This window comes from Manis javanica, chromosome 5 (assembly GCF_040802235.1).
Source record: "Manis javanica isolate MJ-LG chromosome 5, MJ_LKY, whole genome shotgun sequence".
NCBI classification, from domain to species: domain Eukaryota; kingdom Metazoa; phylum Chordata; class Mammalia; order Pholidota; family Manidae; genus Manis; species Manis javanica.
The window spans coordinates 20,483,894-20,504,518 of record NC_133160.1 but is presented as its reverse complement, the minus strand read 5'-3'; the positions used below and the strand labels follow the sequence as shown (position 1 = coordinate 20,504,518).

The 20,625-nt window shown below is 39.7% G+C and overlaps 1 protein-coding gene across 7 annotated transcripts; it reads right to left on the bottom strand.

The window, feature by feature from the left end:
* Positions 1–594: 594 nt before the first annotated feature.
* On the bottom strand, positions 595–20,354 carry DSN1 (DSN1 component of MIS12 kinetochore complex). Of its 7 annotated transcripts, none has more exons than XM_037012714.2 (12): positions 20,207–20,354; positions 19,597–19,662; positions 18,641–18,689; positions 18,080–18,409; positions 16,013–16,086; positions 15,306–15,378; positions 13,573–13,660; positions 12,051–12,110; positions 11,102–11,176; positions 3,127–3,274; positions 2,145–2,232; positions 595–1,589 (listed from the first exon to the last, which is right to left on the bottom strand). In XM_037012714.2, the coding sequence occupies exons 3-12, from the start codon at positions 18,672–18,674 to the stop codon at positions 1,498–1,500; spliced, it is 1,062 nt and encodes a 353-aa protein (XP_036868609.1). In that variant the 5' UTR covers positions 18,675–18,689; positions 19,597–19,662; positions 20,207–20,354; the 3' UTR covers positions 595–1,497. The 7 variants fall into 7 exon arrangements, with proteins under 7 accessions (XP_036868609.1, XP_036868611.1, XP_036868613.1 ...); XM_037012716.2 differs by having other exon boundaries at positions 18,080–18,184; XM_037012718.2 differs by lacking the exon at positions 19,597–19,662 and having other exon boundaries at positions 18,080–18,184; positions 20,207–20,345.
* Positions 20,355–20,625: the final 271 nt, after the last annotated feature.

The following is a 20,625-nucleotide window of genomic DNA, read 5'->3' as shown; positions in this document are numbered from 1 at the left end:
CCAATCATAACACCCCTCAATCCCTTTCTCCCTCCCTACCCCCCCATCCTCCCCCACCCCTCCCCTTTGGTAACTGCTAGTCCCTTCTTGGAGTCTGTTTCTCCCTCTCTTAAAACCTTCTAATGACTTCAATTATCTTTATCTCAGGTGGTTCTTTCACAGGCATTCAGCATTCCTGCTTTACCAGTCTTTTCCCAGTATCCTAGAATGCTTCATTCTCTCCCTTAGATCTTTGAAAATGCTGCTCCTTTTGCTTCAAATAATTGCCCTATTTAATTCCCTCATCCTCTCAAATCAACCAGAACACCATTTTTAGAGTTGTCTCTTTTTGTTCCTTGTGCCCCACTAGACTATGAGCATAAGAGGTCCCATGTCTGTTTTGTTCTTTGCTCTCTCCCCTAGGGTGTAGTAGGAGCTCTGTCAATACATGAAAGAATAAGGAATATTCTTATTCTTATATCAAAGCAAGGAGATATCACCTCTCACTAACTGGTGTTTAGGCCAAAGTTTCAGATTTAAGATTATGACTAGGTTTTCAAATGAAATGAGTTTTGTCGTATTAGGAAGATCAGAACATAAAAAACATTAACAACATATTAGTTGGTGTTTTATTGGTAATAAATGCTGAGGCATATCTCTCCAATACTGTTCACTTTCAGTATCTTGGCAAAGAGTCCTATTTTCTGCTAAGCTCTTCTTGCCTTTTATTTTTTTTCATACACTCGAAATATAGATAAAGGGAAGGATTTTAATTATGTATAATTTTACAATGCAGATTATTAGCAAATACAAATAATGAAAAGCTGTACTTAACCCCTTCCTACCATGAATCCAGGACTTAGGATGTCAACTCAATATTAAAAGCTAAAATACACTATAGACGTCAGGACATAACAAACAAGTGGTACTTCCTTCAATTTGGTCTTATGAAGTGATACACATATCCACATGATACAAACAATGCTCACAACTCCTCTACTAAAATCACCTTCTGAGTTACACTAGAAAATCAGTCTCATTCCTTTACATGATCAGAAACCAACTTGACCCCTAAAATGTTTCACCGGACTTGATCCTGAATGACTGGATTGTTTCAAAACCTGATAAAAGATTTCTGACCACAAAGGATATTTAAAAGAATGGGCCACTAGTTCTGGAGCTGATTCCAAAACAGAAGTTGCATTTTGCAGATTCTTGGGAAAAGTGTCTATGCAATATTCTTCCAGATGCATAAATTCTGTCAGTTTTAGAAAAAAATCAAAGTCGGCCACTTGTTTATTATGTCCTGATGTCTATAGTATACTTTAGAAAAAAATCAAAGCATAAATTCTGTCACTTTTAGAAAAAAATCAAAGTCAGCCAGTCATCTTTAAAGGCAATAGGGCAAGAACACCAGCTGAGACTGCCACACTGTCACCACATGCCGGGGCGCACTTCCCATCTCTCTCTTCTAGAGCACCTTGTGGCAGAAAAGCTGAATGAAGTCACTGACAAGATCTAGAGCAACGAAGGGGTAGGTGAGTTTTGTAGCTGAAGCTTGAGCAATTTTCGAGCTGGTGAGGGATCTAACTGTTGCATGTTTCTCTTCCCTGCAGAGGAAAAGAGCCAAAAAGTAAATTTCAAATGAATTCTAATAACATTTATTGAAACCTTACTGTATGGACACTGTGCTAGATACTGGAGAACATTACAGTGACAGACAAGAGTCTGTCCTCAAGGAGATGGCAGTCTGGCAGGAAAGCCAGCTGCAATTCTAACCACAATACAATGTGATAAACAAGTAGATGAAGGTATGTAGTAGCAAATAATTTAGGGCTAAAGGAGGTCAGGAAAAGCAGTGCAGATGTAATGTCAATTTCATTTAGTGGATTCTTGAATGAAGAAGGGAAGTGAGGCAATAGATAGCTCTTCAGTCTTGGGTTTACTGAAACAACAGCATGGTTCATGGGGATTTCTCAGGTTTCTTTGCTTCTGTAGAATTTACATCTAGAAATTTCCCACAGCTTTGAATAGTTATTGTGAGGGGAAAAACAATCACCTGATACAGGCCTTACCCTCTGAGACCATACTCTTGAAGGATGTATCCAGTGGCCTAGCAGATGGAAACCAGAGCAAGCTCCCATCCCCTCAAGAGATAGGCTTACCAAGCTGCACCGACACCTTCTGGAGGCACTGGGTACTTTCGTCCATGAAGGCATGCAGCTGCTTCAATGATCCCTGCAGTTCATCCATCTGCGGATGATAAGCTGTGAGGGTCCATAGCTTCTTTGATGTTACTCAAATAAGCAAGGCAGCCTCCTGCTCAGGGGCTTTGCTTTTGCTGTTCTTTCAACCTGGAATGCTCATGCTAGACATTTTCTGTTTAGCCCTCTAGAGTCACACTCCACTCTTCTCCGTGCTGTTCTATACCCCAGAAGGCTGACCTGGGCAACCTCTAAGAGGATCCCATGTCCTTTGGCTTCTGAGTGGGTATGACCAAGAGGGAGCCCAAGTGGGGGGGAGGTGAATGAGGTCAGGGTATTTTTACCCAGGCTTGCTCCTGGAGGCTTCATAATGAGTTAGTTGTGTCTCTCAAAGCAACCCATATGTGACTTCCTCCCCCCCACCCCCGCCCCGGGGCCACAGTCACTGTTCCTCCCCTCTTCCCTTCAGGCCTACCTATACTTAAGAGCTCAAGCTGCCTCTAAGTCCCAGGTTACTTCACTAACCCTTGTGTTTTTATGATACCCACACTTGTACCTAGCCCTTTTGTAAATAAATTCTCCTTGAATTGCTCTTTAACAAGTACCATTTGCTTCCTGTTGAAACATGGAATGATACAGTATTATTCTCCCAATTGCCCTCATAGCTCACTTCCTCATTTCAAGTCTCTGCAAAAATAGCATCTTAGGCAAACCTTCAACAACTGCTCCATACAGTAACCTGCTGCCCTTGTACACTCTCTCCCTTACTCTGCTTTATTAGCATTTATCACCATATATTTCTTTTTTATTGTCTCTCCAGGTTTCCCTAAGGGAGAATTGAATATACTTACCTTATTACACATATTATCCAGGTATTTTAATTTCCAAGGACAAAAGGTAGCAAAGTTGAATAACTCAACCAAATAAACATTTGTCAACTCACCACCAACTCCATGTAATCAAAGACTTTGTTTTGGTTCTGTACTATCTTCTGGTAGTCAGGCTTGGAATTAAGGACTTCCCTCTGGGAAGACCCAAGATATGTCATAGGTTCCACCTCAATTTCAGTAATTTTGGTTTCATTTGATCCTCTAAAAACAAAACAAAAGAGCTTTCAAGGAATTCTATAATCATTTTCTGGGGAAGATAGAAAAGATTTCCTAGGGAAAACCTCTAGTAAGGCTTTATTAACTATACCAATATTCTTCCACACTATTGTAGGTAGAGGCTCTCTTATTAACAAGGGGGTCTGAAATGAGTATTAACATTTTTATACCACTGGACTCCAAGAAATGCTAGAAGATTCAGGTCAGTTGACTCCATCTAACAGTAAGATCCATTTACAAAAAGGACTATACCTCGGGGTAGAGTAAAGCCAAAGTTTACTATCCTGAACTCTGTGATCTTTTACCAAAAAGAATCTGGGCTACTTCAGTTATCTAAAATAACTTGATACAATGGAGAGTTGATGAAAACTGATGAGGACTCTTTAATAACAACTACTACAATTTACTGAAAGCCAGATAATACTAAGCACTTTCCATTTGGTCTCATTTGACACTCAGTAAGGTAGGTACTAATATTATCCCCATTTTCAAACAAGGAACTCCTGGTTTAGTGATTAAGTGCCTTGTCTAAGGTCACAGAATAAAGGAGTAAAGTAATCAAGATCTCAACAGAGACAGTCTGCTTCCAGAAGCATTCCTCTTAACCAGAACCTATGCCACACCAAAAGTTTTTATTCTGAAACTGCCATCTTATATAATATCTATCTTCATAAACAGCCCATATTAAGTGGTGAATAAAGTAACTGATAACCGTCAGTGTCTGGATTGGGAAATTTTTTAAACTCTCTTCCTCAAAGCACCTCTCTAAGATAGTACTATTGCAGTTAAGGTTTCGGCTAACATTTTATAGTTGAGTTTCCAGCTAAGATTCTCTTTGGGAAAAAAAGCTTAAAATCACAGTCTTGGGTGGCCTACAAAATAAAAACCGAGCACTTTCCCATACACTTAAAACCCAGACAAAGGTCCCCTCTCTCTTGTATATCCTCTTCAATCACCCATTTCCCTGTCTCTGCATTTCCATAAAGGCCCTGAGCACAGTTCTCTCCCACACCTGAAGTTCAAAGGACATGTGGCTCACTGAAGTCATCTAACTATTATTTTTGGCTAAACCTCAAGTTGCCAGGTACAAGGCAGAGATGTGCTTGTCTTCCCCAGATGTGAAATGGCAGCCAAGGACACAGAACAGAGGCGATTCTATTCTTTGACTGAAAACAGAGATTCCAACTCTCTCTTCCTGTCCCCAACTCTCCATTTACAATCAGATAGCACTAATATGCATGTTCCAGAGTTTTAAGAGTTGATCAGCCTGTGAGAAAGGAGCCATCATTCAATTTGTGCTAACAGAAGTGAAATCAATTTAAATCAAATCCAACAAGGTAAAAAGATAGCTTGTTGGATAAGGAGTAGCCAAGATGGTGGCGTGAGAAGAGCAGGGGAAATCTCCCAAAACCATATATATTTTTGAAAATACAACAAATACAACTATTCCTAAAATAGAGACCAGAAGACACAGTACAACAGCCAGGCTACATCTATACCTGCGAGAACCCAGCGCCTCACGAAAGGGGTAAGATACAAGCCACGTACCACAGTGGGACCCGAGCGTGCCCACCACCCCAGCTCCCTGGCTGAAGAAGAGGAGTTAGAGCCCGGAGGCAGTGGGAGCCCAGGAGTGCTAAATAGCCAGCCCTAGTCTTCTGCACCGGGAGCGCAGACACACAGTGCATGGTGTGCTGGATAATAGGGAAATACAACAGTAAAAACTGCAAGCAGGTTCCCACAGCTGGCACCCCTGGGACAAAAGAAAAGTGAGTGCTTTTTGAAAGTCTTAAAGGGACAGAAGCCTCACAGCTGGAAGGAAGCGTCCGGGCACACTCAGCCCAGCAGCTGGAAATCCCAGGGAACACCAGGCACCCTAACCCCCTGGGTGACAGTGCAGTTCTGAGGCCCCTCACGGCGATAAACAGCCTCCCGCCCATTCCCCTTCCAGCGCAGCCCCGCCATAGCAGAGCAGCCGCCTGAGACTGGCCATGCCCACAGCAGCAGCGCAGAGCCTTCTCTGCAGCCACCCAGGCCAGACTCAGATGACCCATTGGCACGCAGCTGCCCAGCACAAGCACTAGGAATTGTTGTTCTCACAGGAAGGAAAGGCGACAGCCAAGCAGGAAGGGAGTTTGTTCTCCCAGCTGACACATGCGCCAACTACCTACGACTATCTCTATCACGACGAAAAGGCAGAATTTGAAACAGACCAGAATAACCCAGACATCCCCTGAGAGGGAACCTGGGGAGAAAGATTTAATAAATCTTCCTGAAATATAATTCACAATAAAGATCATAACCATGCTGATGAAGATGCAGAGAAAAATGCAAGAGCTAATGGATAAAGCTGGGAGGGAGAATACAGAAATCAAACAATCTCTGGAAGGACTTAAAAGCAGAATGGACGAGGTGGAAGAGGCCATTAATGGAATAGAAAACACAGAAGAGGAACCCAAAGAAGCTGATGCACAGAGAGATAAAAGGATCTCCAGGAATGAAAGAATATTAAGGGAACTGTGTGACCAATCCAAACAAAACAATATCCGCATTATAGGGGTACCAGAAGAAGAAGAGAGAGAAAAAGGGATAGAAAGTGTATTTGAAGAAATAATTGCTAAAAACTTCCCAAAACTGGGGGAGGAAATAGTCGCTCAGACCACAGAAGCACACAGAACTCCCAACAGAAGGGACCCAAGGAGGACAACACCAAGACACATAATAATTAAAATGGCAAAGATCAAGGACAAGGACAGAGTATTAAAGGAAGCCAGGGAGAGAAAAAAGGTCATCTACAAAGGAAAACCCATCAGGCTATCATCAGACTTCTCAACAGAAACCTTACAGGCCAGAAGAGAATGGCATGATATATTTAATGCAATGAAACAGGAGGGCCTTGAACCAGGAATACTGTATCCAGCACAATTATCATTTAAATATGAAGGAGGGATTAAACAATTCCCAGACAAGCAAAAGGTAAGGGAATGTGCCTCCGACAAACCACCTCTACAGGGTATTTTAGAGGGACCGCTCTAGATGGGAGCACTCCTAAGAGTAAATAGATGTCACCAGAGAAAATAAAATCACAGCAAAGAAAGCAAACCAACCAAATACTAACTAAAGGCAAAAAATAAAATCAACTACCCACAAAAGCAGTCAAAGGAAACACAAAAGAGCACAAAATAAAACACCTAACATATAAAGAATGGAGGCGGAGGAATAAGAAGGGAAATAAATAATCATCAGACTGTGTTTATAATAGCTCAATAAGCGAGTTAAGTTAGATGGTAAGATAGTAAAGAAGCTAACCTTGAACCTTTGCTAACCACAAATCTAAAGCCTGAAATGGCAATAAGTACATATCTTTCAATAATCACCCTAAATGTAAATGGACTGAATGCAACAATCAAAAGACACAGAGTAAAAGAATGGAAAAAAAAGCAAGACCCATCTATATGCTGCTTAAAAGAGACTCACCTCAAACCCAAAGACATGCACAGACTAAAAGTCAAGGGATGGAAAAATATATTTCATGCAAACAACAAGGAGAAAAAAGTAGGTGTTGCAGTACTAGTATCAGACCAAATAGACTTCAAAACAAAGAAAGTAACAAGAGATAAAGAAGGACATTACATAATGATAAAGGGGTCAGTCCAACAAGAGGATATGACTATTCTAAATATATATGCACCCAACACAGGAGCACCAGTATATGTGCAACAAATACTAACAGAACTAAAGGAGGAAACAGAATGCAATGCATTCATTTTAGGAGACTTTAACACACAACTCACTCCAAAGGACAGATCCACCAGACAGAAAATAAGTAGGGACACCGAGGCACTGAACAACACACTAGAACAGATGGACCTACTAGACATCTATAGAATTCTACACCCCAAAGCAGCAGGATACATATTCTTCTCAAGTGCACAGGGAACATTCTCCAGAATAGACCACATACTAGGCCACAAAAAGAGCCTCAGTAAATTCAAAAAGATTGAAATTCTACTAACCAACTTCTCAGACTACAAAGGAATAACACCAGAAATAAATTATACAAGGAAAGCAAAAAGGCTCACAAACACATGGAGGCTTAACAACATGCTCCTAAATAATCAATGGATTAACGACCAAATTAAAATAGAGATCAAGCAATATATGGAAACAAACGACAACAGCAACACAAAGCCCCAACTTCTGTGGGACACAGCAAAGCAGTTTTAAGAGGAAAGAATACAGCAATACAGACATATTTAAAGAAGGAAGAACAATCCCAAATGAATAGTCTAAAGTCACAATTATCAAAACGGGAAAAAGAAGAACAAATGAGGCCTAAAGTCAGCAGAAGGAGGGACATAATAAAGATCAGAGAAGAAATAAATAAAATTGAGAAGAATAAAACAATAGAAAAAATCATTGAGAAAATAAACAAAATAGATTAGCCTCTAGACAGACTTTTTAAGAGAAAAAGAGAATCAACACACATCAACAGAATCAGAAACAAGAAAGGAAAAATCACGACAGACCCCACAGAAATACAAAGAATTATTAGAGAATGCTATGAAAACCTATATGCTAACAAGCAGGAAAACCTAGAAAAAATGGACAACTTCCTAGAAAAATACAACCTTTCAAAGCTGATCAAGGAAGAAACAGAAAATCTAAACAGACCAATTACCAGCAACAAAATTGAAGTGGTATTCAAAAAACTACCCAAGAGCAAAACCCCCGGGCCAGATGCATTTACCTCGGAATTTTAACAGACATACAGAGAAGACATAATACCCATTCTCTTTAAAGTTTTCCAAAAAACAGAAGAGGAGGGAATACTCCCAAACTCAATCTATGAAGCCAGCATCATCCTAATACCAAAATCAGGCAAAGACCCCACTAAAAAAGAAAATTACAGACCAATATCCCTGATGAACATAGACGCAAAAATACTCAAGAATAGCAAACCGAATTCAAAAATACATCAAAAGGGTCATACATCATGATCAAGTGGGATTCATCTTAGGGATGCAAGGATGGTACAACATTCAAAAATCCACCAACATCATCCAACACATCAACAAAAAAGAAGGACAAAAATCACATGATCATCTCCATAGATGCTGAAAAAACATTCGACAAAATTCAACATCCACTCATGATAAAAACTCTCAGCAAAATGGGTATAAGGGCAAGTACCTCAACATAATAAAGGCGATATATGATACACCCACAGCCAACATCATACTGAACAGTGAGAAGCTGAAAGCTTTTCCTCTGAGATCAGGAACAAGACAGGGATGCCCACTCTCCACACTGTTATTCAACATAGTACTGGAGGTCCTAGCCACGGCAATTAGAGAAAACAAAGAAATACAAGGAATCCAGATTGGCAAAGAAGAAGTCAAACTGTCACTATTTGCAGATGACATGATATTGTACATAAAAAATCCTAAAGACTCCACTCCAAAACTACTAGAACTGATATCAGAATTCAGTAAAGTTGTAGGATACAAAATTAATACACAGAAATCTGTAGCTTTCCTAGACACTAACAATGAACTGACAGAAAGAGAAATCCGGAAAACAATTCCATTCACAATTGCATCAAAAAGAATAAAATACCTAGGAATAAAACTAACCAAGGAAGTGAAAGACCTATACCCTGAAAACTACAAGACACTCCTAAGACAAACTAAAGAGGACACTAACAAATGGAAACTCATCCCATGCTCTTGGCTAGGAAGAATTAATATCGTCAAAATGGCCATCCTGCCCAAAGCAATACACAGATTCAATGCATTCCCTATCAAATTACCAACAGCATTCTTCAGTGAACTGGAACAAACAGTTCAAAAATTCATATGGAACCACCAAAGACCCTGAATAGCCAAAACAATCCCAAGAAGGAAGAATAAAGTGGGGGGGATCTCACTCCACAACTTCAAGCTCTACTACAAAGCCACAGTAATCAAGACAATTTGGTACTGGCACAAGAACAGAGCCACAGACCAGTGGAACAGAAGAGAGACTCCAGACATTAACCCAAACGTATATGGTGAATTAATATACGATAAAGGAGCCATGGATATACAATGGCGAAATGACAGTCTCTTCAACAGACGGTGCTGGCAAAACTGGACAGCTACATGTCAGAGAATGAAACTGGATCACTGTCTAACCCCATACACAAAAGTAAATTCAAAATGGATCAAAGACTTGAATGTAAGTCATGAAACCATAAAACTCTTAGAAAAAATCATAGGCAAAAATCTCTTGGACATAAACATGAGCAACTTCTTCATGAATGTATCTCCCCGGGCAAGGGAAACAAAAGCAAAAGTGAACAAGTGGGTCTATATCAAGCTGAAAAGCTTCTGTACAGCAAAGGACACCATCAATAGAACAAAAAGGCATCCTACAGTATGGGAGAATATATTCATAAATGACAGATCTGATAAAGGGTTGACATCCAAAATATATAAAGATTTCACGCACCTCAACAAAAAAAAAAGCAAATAATCCAATTAAAAAATGGGCAGAGGAGCTGGACAGTTCTCCAAAGAAATTCAGATGGCAAACAGACACATGAGAAGATGCTCCACATCACTACTCATCAGAGAAATGCAAATTAAAACCACAATGAGATATCACCTCACACCAGTAAGGATTGCCACCATCCAAAAGACAAACAACAATAATTGTTGGTGAGGTTATGGAGAAAGGGGAACCCTCCTACACTGCTGGTGGGAATGTAAATTAGTTCAATCACTGTGGAAAGCAGTATGGAGGTTCCTCAAAAAGCTCAAAATAGACATACCATTTGACCCAGGAATTCCACTTCTAGGAATTTACCCTAAGAATGCAGCAGCCCAGTTTGAAAAAGACAGATGCACCCTATGTTTATTGCAGCACTATTTACAATAATAACCAAGAAATGGAAGCACCTAAATGTCCATAAGTAGATGAATGGATAAAGAAGACGTGGTACATATACACAATGGAATATTACTCAGCCATAAGAAGAAAACAAATCCTAACATTTGAAACAACATGGATGGAGCTGGAGGGTATTATGCTCAGTGAAATAAGCCAGGCGGAGAAAGACAAGTACCAAATGATTTCACTCATATGTGGAGTATAACAGCAAAGAAAAACTGAAGGAACAAAACAGCAGCAGAATCACAGAACCCACGAATGGACTAACAGTTACCAAAGGGAAAGGGATTGGGGAGGACGGGTGGGAAGGGAGGGATAAGGGTGGGAAAAAGAAAGGGGGCATTACAATTAGCATGTATAATGTGGAGGGGGTACGGGGCGGGCTCTACAACACAGAGAAGACAAGTAGTTATTTTACAGCATCTTACTACTCTGATGGACAGTGACTGTGAAGAGGTGTGTGGGAGGGACTTGGTGAAGGGGGGAGCCTAGTAAACATGTTCTTTCTGTAATTGTAGATTAATGATACCAAAATAAAATAATAAAAAGAAATAAATAAAAAGAAAGGAGGCATTACGATTAGCATGTATAATGTGGAGTGAGGCACAGGGAGGGCTGTGCAACACAGAGAAGACAAGTGGTGATTCTACAGCATCTTACTACGCTGATGGACCGTGACTGTAATGGCGGTTGTTGGGGGGACTTGGTGAAGGGGGGAACCTAGTAAACATGATGTTCCTCATGTAATTGTAGATTAATGATACCAAAATAAAAATAAAAAATAAAAAAAAGATTTCTATGAAAACCAATAAAATCCTTTTAAACTGAAAAAAAAAAAGAAAAAAAAGATAGCTTGTTATTTCTAGTCAAAGATCTAACCTGGATATGATCTCTTCCGCCTCCTTCTGATAGTGCAGCAAGAGCTGATCCCAAGTGTGACGTTCTAAAGAAAATCTATAGAACAGAATCAGAAAAAAAAATTCAGTTTATTTTGATCATCTCATTCTAAATTACTTAGTGCAATAATAAGTATATTAGGTATCTACTTGAGTTCTAAAATGTGAATGAAAAAGTCATTAAAGGATTGGAAAGCATGACTGATTCAGAGAATATTAAATAATCAATTATTTTCCTAAAACTGTAGTTTTATTATTCACCCTCTGAGCTGTTACACAAGAGCAAGTGGGGTGTGGATGAGCTGATAGCAAGCACTTGTCATGGGGTAAGTATCAAGCTCACACTGGACCCAAGGCTGTCTACCAGATTGGAGAAACGAATGAGTTTGGAGATATTTGTCATTTTATCTGGAACAATCTGCAGGGAAGCCCTGCTGCCATGTCTTGCTTGGACTAGGCCTTGACTTTCACCTCCAGTGTCTACGATGCTATGGGTATCCAGATTGTTGGCCCCAACAGTTCTGTGCTGAAAAGAAAGTACTTCCCAGATGTCACTGACAGTGTAAGAGCTAAAGGAAAGATTACATGTTTATGGAAGCCAGGTGGACCCTGTGGCAGGCTGTAAGGTGCTGCCAATATCCAGATGAACACCTGGGGGGTTGTCTGATGCCAGAGTCAGAGGGTATTAATTTAATCAAATCAAAGATGAGTTTTTAAAATTAAATTAACATGCTTACTTGCTAGACTCCACTCTCTGAAACTGGCCATCAGTACAGCCTGTAAGATCCCAGTATGCAGCTCTCTAGCTTCTAGTGCTGATACACTAGTACTGACACCCTCAACAGGATGTGTACTATTCATTTTTCTCAGGTCTAGTTATTTTCCCAGATGCCTTTAGGTTTTCCAACAAAGGTTCACTCATTTTTACTTACCTTGTTATGTATTCCTTCATCTCAGCCACTGATGTTTCCAGAGACAAATCTGATGCTTTTCTAAAATACAGATAGGATTTAAGGTTAACAGAAATCTTGCAAGAGTACTTGCTTTTAACATGACACCTTACATGATTTTATGGCAATAAAACATGTTCAGAATTTATCTTTCAACAAATATTTATTCCTGGACTCTTTATCACTTTGCTCTAGGTAGTAGCTTTTTCAGTGTTCTCTTATTCTTCTGTTTCCCTCATCAATTCTAATTCAAACATGGCCAGATAACCTTTCTTAAAATATTCCATGAATTTTTTCCCTTGCTTAAAAACTCTGTGACACTCTACTGCATTCAGAATAAAAGTCAAAACTTCTTAATCTGGCATTTAACAGTGTTCCAGCTACATTCAGCTCATTAACTTTGATTCCTACTATTAGCTTTTTCCTATTCCAGCCCATATAATCCCATTCATCCTGACCCTCAAATATCTGGGGTTTTTGACCTCCAAACTTTTGTTTTCATTCCTTTTTAGTCTCTTCCCCTCCCACTAATCAAAATCTTAACATCTTCTAAGACCTAACAATACCTTTTCCTATGACCATCTTGTCTTCTCACTTAAACTGAAGCTATTAGTGGACAGGGATTATGTTTTACACCAATGGCTCAGCTCAGTTGGGTGATCAACCCTAATAGAAAATAAGCAGGGACTGAAAATGCCCTAATTTTGCAGATGTACTTAGTACTCTACCTGGCAAAGACAAATTAGTTGCGCCACCTTTCATGTTTTTCTACCAAGGCCTGTGACACACAGCCTCTATCACCACCTCTGGCTGAGATGCAATAGCTTGTGGCTTAAATACATATTATTATGTTGAGTCAAAATATTTTTCATTTCCTAAATAGTAATGTTAATTTTTAAGGATCTGCAGAAAAGCAGACCTTAATGAAGTCAAAATTAAAAGTTTATGATGTAAGCTCAAGTGACATTACTTGTTACACGGCAAAGGGTAGATGGTTGGGCCCTGCCCCTGTAGAGGAACTACAAGTTTAGAGATGGGATTTTAAATTTTCCCCTAATATTCTTGCCTGTCAGCAGCTAAAGAACATAAGTTTATCTCCAATTTGCATAGCTAGCAAAGATCTGAATGCTGCTTTTCCTCTTATCTTTCCTTGGTTGGCTTCTTCTAACCATTCATGTCTTACAGGTTTCAGTCCAAAGGTCAATTCATTAGGTCTTTGAACACTACCTAAAGTCGCCCATGCCCTCCAGTCACTATCAATTTATTAACTTCTTAGATTATCACTATCTGAAATAATTATTTTCCATATATTTGACTGTCTCTCCTATTAAAATGTGTAATAGAGATCTTGTTTGACTTATTTATCACTATATTGCCAGTATCTAGGAGAGCCTGGTATGTAGAAGATGCTGGAAAAATATTTATTGAGTGGATAAACAACTGTCTAATCATAATGAAGTCTTAATCCAATTATAACTTAGGATGCAAGGGGAACTGTGCTTACCCTTTTGATTCTTCAAAACATTTTTGAAGAGTTCCATTACTTTGCAGTTTGTCTGTAAAATGTTTCAATTCTTCAGAAAGAGAAGATGCTACACAAGATAAAATTACATGTTATAAAATAGAATATTAATTTTCAGAGTGAGCTGCTGACAAAGACATAATCTGATCTCAGTTCTAGGAGCCCATTACATTCTGACCTTCTCACCCATTCAAAAAAGTGATATAAATATGCAGACTGATTTTCTTTTCTCTGTGGGAAGATAAAGGTAAAATGGAAGACAACTTCTCTTTTTGACATTTATGATACTGTTTTTTATACTTGGCTGGTGAAAAAGCAGTTCAAAAGGAATTCTTGCACTGACATTTCATGCTTTTTGAGAGATTTTAACTGCTTGCACTGAAAGAACACATTACATAAGTCAGGCAACAGGCAAGGGTATAATTAAAAATACTGGAAACAAAATTAAAAATTATGGCCATAAAAGGTAAAAACAGGACTCTGCTTAGACTTGGAAGAGTCCACACTTACATTTAGGAGAGGAATACAGAGCTATCAAGGCATATCTACTCTATTCATGGTGATGGTCCAGGTCTGACAAAAACAATTTTAGCTGGCAGGTTAAGTCTGAGTTCTGTATTTCCTAGGTCTTTTAAGTGGGTAACATTGAGTATTTCTGACCCTGGATGATTGTATAGTTACCCTGTAAGGAAAACAGCTGCTTCCTAGAAAGTTGAAATTGATTCCTGGCAAAGAATATTTGTAACCTATACCACAGCCAAACAGCTAATTTTCTAAATATATAAAGAGGTGCAGATCAATAGAAGAGGTATAAAAATCAACATAAAAATCCAACATCCCAGTTTTCAAAAATCAACAAAGGATACAGACAATACACAGAGAATGAAGTACAAGTGGCTCTCAAAAAAAAAATGAAAAAATGATTATTCTCTTCAAAAGAAAAAGGAACTCTATAACTTTGAAACACCCTTATCAACATTCAAATAATAAGATTTGAATTATTTGATAAAACTGTTGGTAAGTGTGAGAAAACAGGTACTTGCATATATTGCTGGTGAGAGAAAATACAACCTTTCTGGAAGGCAATCTGGTCATTTTAATCATTTCATTTGACCTATTTAATTCTAATTCTATAAATTTCTTTTTTTTACTTATGTGTCAAAAAGGCTTTTGTAAGAAGATATTCATTACCCTATTCATCGTAACAGCAAGACTGAAAACAACCCTAAAAGCCCATAAATAAAGAACTAGTTAAATAAATATGGTACATTTATGAAATGGAATACCATGTGGCTCTGGAAATGTCAAAGCTCTCTATGTGCAATATGAAACAATCCCCAAGATAAATTATTAAGTCAAAAAAATAGTAGTTATTCATTTGATTATAATGTATAAATGATGTATGAATAATGTATAATGTATAAATGTTTGGAAACGCAGTAATACCCCTACTGCAATACACAAGAAGCTGCTGGCTGTGGTTGGCTCTGTGGAGAGGAGCCGAAACTAGGGTTTGGAGTGGGAGGCAGGCTTTTATACCTTACGAACTTCATAAGCATATATTATTTTTTAAATACAATTCCAAAAAATGCAAGGGGCTGGTTTTGTGAGGTAGCAGCTCCTATAAATGAGGATCTGATAGTGGGGCTTCAACTGATCTTAATAGAAGGCAAAGCCCAAGGTCAAAGCTCACTTATCTGTTCTTAACAACATACCTTTGGCTCTAAAACTTTCAAGACTGAAGCCCTCAGTGCCCCTTAGGAAAGGCTCAAGTTTCTGAACAGAGAACTAAATAAAGAAAAGCATTTTCAGTACAACCACCAAGATTTTTCAGGCAGTCCTGAGTTCATGTAATTGTATGATTTTTAATAAATGTGAAAGTAAATATGATTAAATTTTCATACCTAAGATTTTTCATATAAATTAATATATTAGGAAAAATCTCTTTGTGGCTCAGACTATACATACTGACTTTTGGTTCAGGAAAAAAATGATCATTTAATTTACACAAATGACTTATCAAAACTGATGTGATCACTAGTTAGCCATATAATACCTACTTAGTATACAGTCAGACCTCAAATGTCTGCTTTAACTTATATTTTGACCTCCACCCACTTTAAATTCCCATCATATGCTGCCTAAGGACAAAAGATACTAGGCTGGGGAAATCTCTGTTAGCTGCTTATTTAGCAGCGGAAGCACCAATGGGATTGATAGAGATTTTCCAGAGAGAAATAGATTTTTCCAGAGAGAAATCAGCTGCTAGGATTAAATCTGGCTTTTAAATTAATCCCAAATGGAGAGAAACATCTTTTAATCTTAACTGATGCATCACACAGCACTGATTTCTCTATGGGGCTGTCACAGTAAACAGTTAAAAAAAAGAAAAGCAAGCATTTCGGGGTACCAAGAATCTCACCTGGAAACTGGATAGCAGGAGAGAGCCAAGCCGTTTGCTTTCGGCTAAATTGACACTGATGGATCTGCTGAGCTCTAACATAAAATATCATCACATTTAAGGAACTGGATTCTTACAGAGTTAGCAAAATAAAAAAACTGAATAATCTCTTAATGCAGTCCAACTTAGGGCAAGAACTCTCAAGAAGTCTTCTCTTAATTAAAAGAATTCATATATAGTCACATCTAATTTTTTCAGGATCACCACGGAATTTACCCATGTGTGTATCCTAACTTCAAAAAGTTATAAGACCCTTTTATGTATTACATTAAAATCTTGTCTTATTCAACAAGGTAGATAAAAAATAATTTAATTTTTGGTGTTTTATATTCACCATCCAAAGAAAGGAGATGGGAACATTTGAGCATTTTCATGACAGGATCTAGTGTGCTTTAAATACATGTCTTAAGAGTCCTCGTATAAACCATAAACTCCATTTTACAGATGGGAAAACTGAAGCTCAGAGGGAAGATGACTTAAGCCAGACATTGGTGGAGTCAGAATTCAATTCCAAGTCTGTCACCAAATAATACCCATTAATACCATGTTGCCTCTCTGTCGTGATCTAATCACATGATAATTTGTTGAACACTTGCTATATAGAAAAGGTGTTTCATTAAATCTATACACACCTCATTAAAACCTGAGGCGAGTATCTTATCAATTCCATTTTACAGATGATGACAGAAGCACAAAGACTGGGTAATAGGTAAATTGCTCTAGGTCACATGGTTAGTCAGTCTGAACTGGATGGGCATTTTACATAACTACCATAATTATGAATCCTCAAACAACTGTAATATATAGACACTGTTTTTTCAATTATGTTCATCTAAAAACATCAATTATTACATAGCAAAGGAAGTTTGCTTTGAGAATTTGAGATACATGTCTTTTTGCCCTCCAGCTTCAGCTGTGTTTTTAAAATTGATTTATCTCCTCTCTTGATTACTTCTCACTGCTCTTAGTCAAGAAAAACAGGATACCTTCTGACTATAATCAAAGAAACCTAGTAAGAGGCCAAGAATAACTGGAACATAACCAATCTTATTATATCAGTGATTTTTTTGTTGGAATTTTAGATCCACATACTCTGGAACAGAGAAGAAAGGAGAGGTAGTCTTAGAGAACTACGGATGTTTTCTTGGTACAGACTGTAAAGTGCATTAGCATAATTGTGTCAGCAATCTTCTGATATGCTAAATGGCTATTTTTAACACAGATTTCCTTATAGACATAAGGCGATCTGAAGTAAGGTATTATTTAAAAAAAAATAATAGCTTAACATTTGAGCTATTTAACTATGTGCCAAATGACTGTTACATATCAATTCATTAATCCTCACATGACTGTGTAGAATAGGTATTATTTTATCTCATCCACCGATGAGGACCAATAAGGCAAAGGAGGTTTAAGTATTAAGTAACCTTCTCAAGGTCACACAGCCAGTAAGTCCTTCCTGAAATGTGTTAGACTGTACACATTAAATCCTATACTTCAGTGCTCACTGAGCCGCAATTATTATTGTAAACCCATACAAAATAACATAAACTGCATTCAAATTCAGCATGTTTAAAAATTTGGTTTCACTCTAGGTATTTTTATGTGCATCTTCCCTCTGAGAAACAGTTATAAAGCCTAAAATCAGGTGGCAACCCATCCAGCTTCTGTTCCACTTTAGGATATGAGGCAGAAAGCCTTAGGAGGAACTCTTTAATGCCTCTCATCCTAGCAGAAGTGTGTTGAACAAATGTAAATTAGAATTGCTATTCATGGAATAGATTACAAAGGGCGGTTAATAATATGACTTAAATATCAATAATACTGAACACTTACTAGGTGTTTGACATTAGTACTTAGAATATCCCACTTATTGGTGAGGTAACAGTCTCAGAAAGGTGAAGTTATCTGCTCAGTCACATAGCTAGTAAGTAGCAAAGTCAAGTCTATCCTGCTTTGCTTTCTGCCATACCTCACTGCCTCTTATCTGAGCTGGAACTCCACTGTCTTATGTACGTAGCACCCCACCTGTGACGCCCTGATGAAAGGGAGGCAGGGACTTCCGCCGGTTCATTCCCTTCATACTTGCTCGCCGCCAGGATTGCCTCCTGTCTTGATCATAGGCAGACTGTTCTTGGGGGGACAAATGAAGAAAGGACCTGGATTGAAGTCCTTCCTGATGGCTGAGATCACAACTTTCCCCCTTTTTAGGGCTAGAGCCAAGGTGAATTCGTTCCTTCAAAATGCCTTGAGTCATCTCAAGGGAGGCAGATGATTTACCACATACTTCCACAGGGTTGGGATCTGATGCTAGTTGAAGATCATGAGTCTTGGATGCCACTGGTTCCTCTTCTAGCACTTGTTATGAAAAAGTCAAAATATAAAATCAAACCCACCACAACTAAGTATCTGTGCAAAAAGGTGGGAAAAGAAAATGTATGCTCCCAGATCATGGAAACACTGAGGAAGTATCTCTGCAAATATGTGAATATGTGATTCCAAATTCACCAGGAGCCAGGAAAGCATTTAGGTATAGCTCAGAAACCTAAACCAAAGGCAAGAGGTACTGAATTTCACTATGATACTTACCTTCTATATTCTCTGATTTAGTCAGTGAAGTCATCCTGAGTGGTGAACCCTGGAAACAGGAAAATGAGGTGATCTTTTCTTTACATTTCAGCCCGTCTCACTGGGGCTTTATAATCCCAGAATAGGTCTTGTGCTTTCTAGCTGTTCTGAACTGCCCATCTCTGCCCCATGAAATCTACCTACCTGACAAGGCCCAGCCCAATCCCACCTCACCTATCTCCTCCACAGAGACCATCATTTCATCACCTGTTCTGAATTTCTACAGAACCAGAAATACTCACATCTCCCTTAACACATATTCTACCTTATTTTCTAATTATTTTGTGTTTAACTAGTCCCTAATTTCCCAATTTGGTTGATGGCATTATGATCGGCAGTCTTCCAAACAAATTAAATCACATCATTCTTTACTTATCCTTAACACTCCAAATTCAAAGTCCTGTCTGTTCCATCACCAACAGTCTCTCTAAATCTTTTCTCCAATTCCAGCTCCTCATTTAGTTTCATTCTCACAACTTCCACCTCTCCTCCTCCCTCAAAAGTCTAACAGCCTCTCCACTAGTTTTCCTACATCCAGCACTGCTCCTCTCCCATCCATTCTATAGACAGCAGCAGAGATTCTTCCAGCGTTTTTAACACTTCTCATAAACCAGCCCCACCCACCCATTCCTGCTCCCTCCTGCTACTCCCATTCCCTGTACTACTTTGAATCTTTGCACACATTTCCTGTAAAACTTACTCATTTTTCCCAACCTAGCTCAAATGTGAAGCTTTCACACCACTTCTCTTTGGGAGAGTTGGTTGCTCCACCTTTGGTCTCCCTAGCACTGGCTGTACAGTCCGTTCACACGTCTGTCTCCCCAGGTAGACTGTATTATTCCTAGTGCCTGTCACAGACAACTGACTGGAAGAGGGCAGGAACATGACTGAGGCAACTCTACACCTTCCAGGCTTACCCAACTCTCCCAGCAGATCTGTAATGGGCAGTGGGGGAGGACGAGGTACTTCCCTCAAAGAAATGGCTGTAAGTGGAGGGACAACACGGAAAAGGTAACAGAACGTCAGGTAGGTGAAGGATCTAAATCCCCACAGTTATGACTGTATCACAAATTCAAGGCTGGAAAATAACAACGACACATTTGTTAAACTGCCTGATAAGCGCTCATATGCTAGAACCTGTGTACGTCTGTAAACGCTTTGTCTACACCTCTATCTCATCATCCCACTTAATCCTTTCCACAGCTCTGTAAGTAGTGTCATTAGTTCCTCCTTGCAGAGCGGGGAGCTGAGGTTGGGAGGGGAAAAGCCGCGGCAAGCCTGTCACACAGTCTGGTACAGGCGAAACTCCAACCCAGGCCTGTGACCCCAGCCCTACGTCAGCCACTGTACGGAGTCTAGACCGCCGGCTCTGCAAACAGGCTCTGAGAGCCGTCCGCCTGTTTCCTCTCACCCGTAAGAGGCTGCAGAGCCCCGGAACGCCCCCTGTCCCTGCTGTTGGGGGGCGGTTATGGGACCGAATTGGGCTGAGAGGGGCCGCGTCCGGGAAGAGGTCTGTGACTTCCTGACCTCGGAGAGACGCCCGTCCAGCCCGGAGCCTCCGTCCCTGAAGTACAAGGCCGCAGGTCACTCTCCAAGGCCTCGGGTCATCCCTGGAACCCTGCGCCACCTCGGCCGCTTGTCTTGGTCCCCGACGGGTGCACCCTCCGCTGTTGGGGCCACCGCTGCCTAGCCCGAAACTCCCGCCAACCAACAGCGCATGCGCAGCCGACAGCCTCCTGGGTCTGCGCGCGCGCGACGGGCCTCCTTCCAGCGCATGCGCAACTGGTGTTCGACGTTCTTGCCAGTCCGGCCCTGCCCTATCTTTCCCGGCCAAGTTGTCACCTCCCCAGTTACCCCACGCCCGGTGAAGTCTCTTTTGGGGATGTGCCTCACCATCGTGTCCTTGAATCAGACGGGCCCAGAGCCCATCTAAAAATAGGGAAACA

Bases quoted from the DNA above. Each gene is read 5' to 3' on its own strand.
- DSN1 (XM_037012714.2), bottom strand. From the start codon at position 18,674: ATGACTTCACTGACTAAATCAGAGAATATAGAAG. The intron at 15,379-16,012 runs GTGAGATTCTTG...TTCTTTATTTAG, and splicing joins TCCTGCTATCCAGTTTCCAG to TTCTCTGTTCAGAAACTTGA. The intron at 11,177-12,050 runs GTAAGTAAAAAT...TCTGTTCTATAG, and splicing joins ATGAAGGAATACATAACAAG to ATTTTCTTTAGAACGTCACA.